Source organism: Macrobrachium rosenbergii, chromosome 46 (assembly GCF_040412425.1).
Source record: "Macrobrachium rosenbergii isolate ZJJX-2024 chromosome 46, ASM4041242v1, whole genome shotgun sequence".
NCBI lineage: Eukaryota > Metazoa > Arthropoda > Malacostraca > Decapoda > Palaemonidae > Macrobrachium > Macrobrachium rosenbergii.
Genome location: NC_089786.1, coordinates 13658509 through 13663508, shown reverse-complemented (window position 1 = coordinate 13663508; position 5000 = coordinate 13658509). Strand labels below are relative to the sequence as shown.

At 37.2% G+C, this 5000-nt stretch overlaps 1 protein-coding gene across 1 annotated transcript in view; it reads left to right on the top strand.

Moving 5' to 3' along the window:
• LOC136830225 (neuronal acetylcholine receptor subunit alpha-10-like) overlaps positions 1 to 5000 on the top strand; it is a 355326-nt gene that overhangs the window by 335433 nt on the left and 14893 nt on the right. The window contains exon 7 of the mRNA XM_067089524.1: positions 1244 to 1443. Within this exon, the coding sequence (XP_066945625.1) occupies positions 1244 to 1443 (200 nt within the window). The remainder of the gene's footprint in view (positions 1 to 1243; positions 1444 to 5000) is intronic.

Below are 5000 nucleotides of genomic sequence, written 5' to 3'. Positions count from 1 at the left end.
ATTATTGAAACTGTCAAAGAATTTAACGGTCCAGTGCAAAAGGCATCGTAAAAGTTGGTTTAGGAAAATGTTGATTGACCAGCTAATGAGACTGAAAATGTTGGGATTTTGCAGTCTGGTATAAAAAAGGTTTTACATGCATAATTATATATATATATATATATATATATATATATATATATATATATATATATATATATATATATATATATATATATATATATATATATATATATATATATATATATATATATATGTGTGTGTATGTATATGTATGTATATGTATAACTGAATCACGAAAATCTGGAACGTGATGAATATATAAATAAAGGCAATACCACTAAGGAAAGAGAAACGACGGAATGGTGCTAGGCCTTTCGACTTGTTGTCCTTTACTTAGCAAAATATATATATATATATATATATATATATATATATATATATATATATATATATATATATACATATATACATATATATATATATATATATATATATATATATATATATATATATATATATATGCGTGTGTGTGTGTCCTATTCTATTGATCAAATATTACTGTTCCTCTCCACCCATATACAGTAGACGTGAGGTAAAATGCATCATATAAAACCTTCACCTGTAATTGTAACCAAATATATTACTACTGAAACAAACAGCTTCATATAAAGAGAAATATGTTAACTTTTCCCTTCTTGTACTTGTACTTTATACGATTGTAACGGTTCCACACATAAGGTCTAGTACACCATTTCCAACCTGTGAATCCAGTTGTAGAGATGAAAATACCTTCCGGAACACGAAGTCTTTATATACAGTTCAGGATCAGCCCATAAAGAAAAATGTCTTTGTCTTTACCTTTACCTTGTTTCATTCGATTGATTTATTAATTTTGCCCAGACATGCTTTATCATCATTTCCCAACTTCAAAAATGATGTACAGTGGAATGTTAATACACATTGAATATTAATCATTAGACATATCAGATTTCAGTAAAATCCAGAATTTTTTAAGACATAAAAAACAAAAATTTAAAAACGGATATTAATATACTCTGATATCTAAGCATTAGACATTTCAGATTTCAGTAAAATACAAATTTTTAGAAAACTTTTATAAAAAGGTAAACATTTAAAAACGATTTCTGCTTTGTGGCATTTAGTCGACATTCCATCAAGCTTTAATGCATTTGTCTTTTTCACCCTCTAAATTTTTTATTTTTTATTCTTTTGCTGCCAGACGTAAGACGTTATACTACATGTACAACGTGGTGCTGCCGTGCATGATGATGTCCGTGCTGACGCTGCTCGTATTTTGCCTGCCGCCCGATTCCGGCGAGAAAATAGCCCTGGGCGTCACTGTCCTCTTGGCTTTTAGCGTCTTCATGCTCGCCATCGCTGAGAAGATGCCCGAAACCTCCGAATCCATCCCGCTCATCGGTAAGTCCTTTCTGGGGTTTTATTTTATCGTGTTTTATTTAGTGTAGAAGTTATAGGGAGTATGTATAATGTATATATATGAATATGTCTCAGTGCTGTAATCCTCAACTTCCGCGGTCAAGGCCGAGTCCGATTCCTCAGCTCCTGAGGTCAAGGCCGAGTCGGATTCTTCAGCTTCTGAGGTCGAGGCCGAGTCCGATTCTTCGGCTTCTGAGGTTAAGGCAGAGTCCGATTCCTCAGCTTCTGAGGTCAAGGCCGAGTCGGATTCTTCAGCTTCTGAGGTCAAGGCCGAGTCCGGTTCCTCAGCTTCTGAGGTTAAGGCTGAGTCCGATTCCTCAGCTTCTGAGGTCAGCTTCTGAGGTCGAGGCCGAGTCATTCTTCGGCTTCGAGGTTAAGGCAGAGTCCGATTCCGATTCCGATCAGCTTCTGAGGTTAAGGCAGAGTCCGATTCCTCAGCTTCTGAGGTTAAGGCTGAATACAATTCCTCAACTTTTGAGGTCAAGAGTGAGGTCGAATCCTGAACTTATGAGGTCAAGGCAGGATCCGGGTCCTTAATTTTGGAGGTCAATTTGGACTCAGCTTCTGAGGTCAAGGCCGGGTCTGAGTCAATATCCTCCGAGGTCAAGGTCGAGTTCGACTTAACTTCTGAGGTCAGGGCCGAGTCAGAGTTCTCATCTTGCGAGGTCAAAGCTAAGTCCGTTTCCATACGGCCCAACTTCATGTTACAATGTCTAAATTTGTATCTTGAGTGACCACTACATGTCCGAAGTCAAAGTCAATCAAAGGGTCATATTTCTCAAGAAATTAAACCCTAATAATCGTGTAGACGCTACTAAGGTTACAAACAGAAGTGAATTTTGTTGAATGGCTTAAATAATTATAGAAAACAAAATATAGTTGTTCACATTATTCAGCCCTCACCTCAATAACCAAAAGGTCACTTGTAATGTAATGCGGTATATACCACCGCCAGTGAAAGTACTTAAAATGAGACAGTGGATAGGCAAAGCATTGCTTATATTCGTATTATTGTTCTACAGCCAATGTTAAGCTTTGATTTTAAGTGATTTGAACACCTTGTACTTATGTGAAAGATAAAAAGCCGAGGAAAATACAGCGACTGAAATTATCATGTACCATCAAACAATGTTCTTCATGCCGCGTAACACATTTCATTTGTACTATAGAGAATTATCATTTATCAAATAATATATATATATATATATATATATATATATATATATATATATATATATATATATAGAGAGAGAGAGAGAGAGAGAGAGAGAGAGAGAGAGAGAGAGAGAGAGAGACTAAAGACGTTCCTAAACTTCCAGGTATTACTCGTGTTTTTTTTTTTTTTCATGTGAGGGATGCGATGAGCTCGCATCTCTTCGAATTTTTCACATTATTTGCTTTTCTTCAAAGGTCTCCATGTTCTAAATACAGGGAAGGACTCTTTTGAAGGCTTGAGTTCCTTTAATAGAGGCTAGGATTTTCTTTCCCATTCCATGAACTGAAGGATCGGGCTTTTATGCATTTTATGCTGCGCAGAAAAAATGGGCGTCCCATTCCCAAAGTCAAAATTTTGCTTTGCTGAAGAATCTGGCAATGGACTTCACTAATGAGAATACTGACGAAGGCTGAGAGATGAGGCCGGGCCCCCGAGAGCAAGTCCACATTTCCTGTCGATCCGTTGTTAATTCCTTATTCTTTAAAGATATGTGAAGCTCGGCCTCTGATATGTATAACAAAGTTCTAAGTATTCCTTAAGTACTTTGCCTATATTTTTCCATAATGTAACGGTAAGAATTTTTTCCAGTATGTACATTTTCAGGAAGTTAATATTTGTTCATGCCTATGCATCTAAGAAAGCATAGTTATAGAATAAAGAACGATGCGTGTACATTTTGGCGTCGATGACTACGGCTAGTAATATGTAAAATGTAACATGAAACATGTCCATACATAACTTCCTTCAGTTTTGAGACCTGTAAAGTGCTTTAACCATACCACCGACTGAATCATGTTCTTGACTCTCGTAGGATTCGCCCTGATTTTATATATGAGAGGAGCAAACTGAAGCAAGCATAAGTTAAATAAGTTGGACAGCAGCTAGAAGGGAAGAAATCAAAGGGAACGAATGAATGCCAAAAGGCAGAAAGCAACGCAGCTGAAGAGAGGAGAACTTCTGTTCTTCTATATATATAGTTGGCCTTATGCCACATGGGAAAAGTCGTGGGAAATTTCCATATGTACAGTACATCATTTGCCCTGAAAACTTTGTATTATGTTGCGTGTTACTGTATTGATACTACCCCAGGAGATTCAAAATCCTGTTCTGTTATTATGGTCAGTAATCTCAGTTCAGTATCAGATATTGAGTCATTATCTATCTTTTATAATAAAATCCGAGTGGATCTTTCTTGTCTGTCTGCCCCGGGTGGGGGGATAGGTAGGGGATTGGGAGGGTAGGGGAGACATGACACATCCACCCTCATCCTGCAAACCTGTTTGTCCTCCCCGGGTGGGGCAGGGTAGGTAGGGGATCAGGAGAGTAGGGGAGACGTGACGCATCCACCCTCCTCCTACGAACCTGTTTGTCCGGCCCGGGTGGGGACGGGGTAGGTATGGGATTGGGAGGGTAGGGGAGACATGACGGGCAGCGCCGGGTTCCAGCTCGTTACAGAATTATTTGCCATCAATGTCGTTAAAGGTAATGACAGTTATGCTTTTCATTGTGAAAATACTCGTTGCGCTAAAGATATTTAATGATATTGTAAAAGTAATGATAATGAGAAACGAACTGTCAGAGACCGGCTTATCTTTTCTCTCAACTCTCATATATTTCAGCGCAATTCCATTGTGCATGGAAAGTCAAGAACTACTTGAGAAAAGATATCTTCTCAAATGGTTGTTTATTGGTAGTGCTGGCGCAACTACCTCATACCTCATATTCTCTGTCATAGTCTCTAATGTTATTGCATTTATGATTGCGTTCGTATTCAGAGAATTCATAATAATTAATATAAGCTATTTTAATTATTTCGGCAAGTGCTTACCTGTTAATTTCGCCTATATGGACATCCCATTGAACTAATCTTGTTCCATCGAATGTCTTGCTATTAATCTATTCTTATATGTATTTGATTGCTCATAAAGTCATATATATATATATATATATATATATATATATATATATATATATATATATATATATATATATATATATATATATATATATGTGTATGTGTGTGTGTGTGTGTGTGTGTGTGTGTAAAGGCCTTTGTTTGTATATGTGTGTGTGTGTGTCTTTGCGTGTAGTGCACAAGGGGGTTTGCTGTATGGTATTTTCAGCTCCATACTGTGTACTGATATTGCACAACTCAAGAGAAAGTCATGATGGTGCGTGGGTATGATGGAGAAGAGAAATGTGAGATAGTTGATTGGTTTTAGTGGAAAAAGCTGAATTCTTCGAAACTTTGTAAGACAAAGGCGAGACAGCAGTGTGTGTGTGTGTGTGTGTGTGTGTGTGTGTGTGTGTGTGTGTGTGTTCA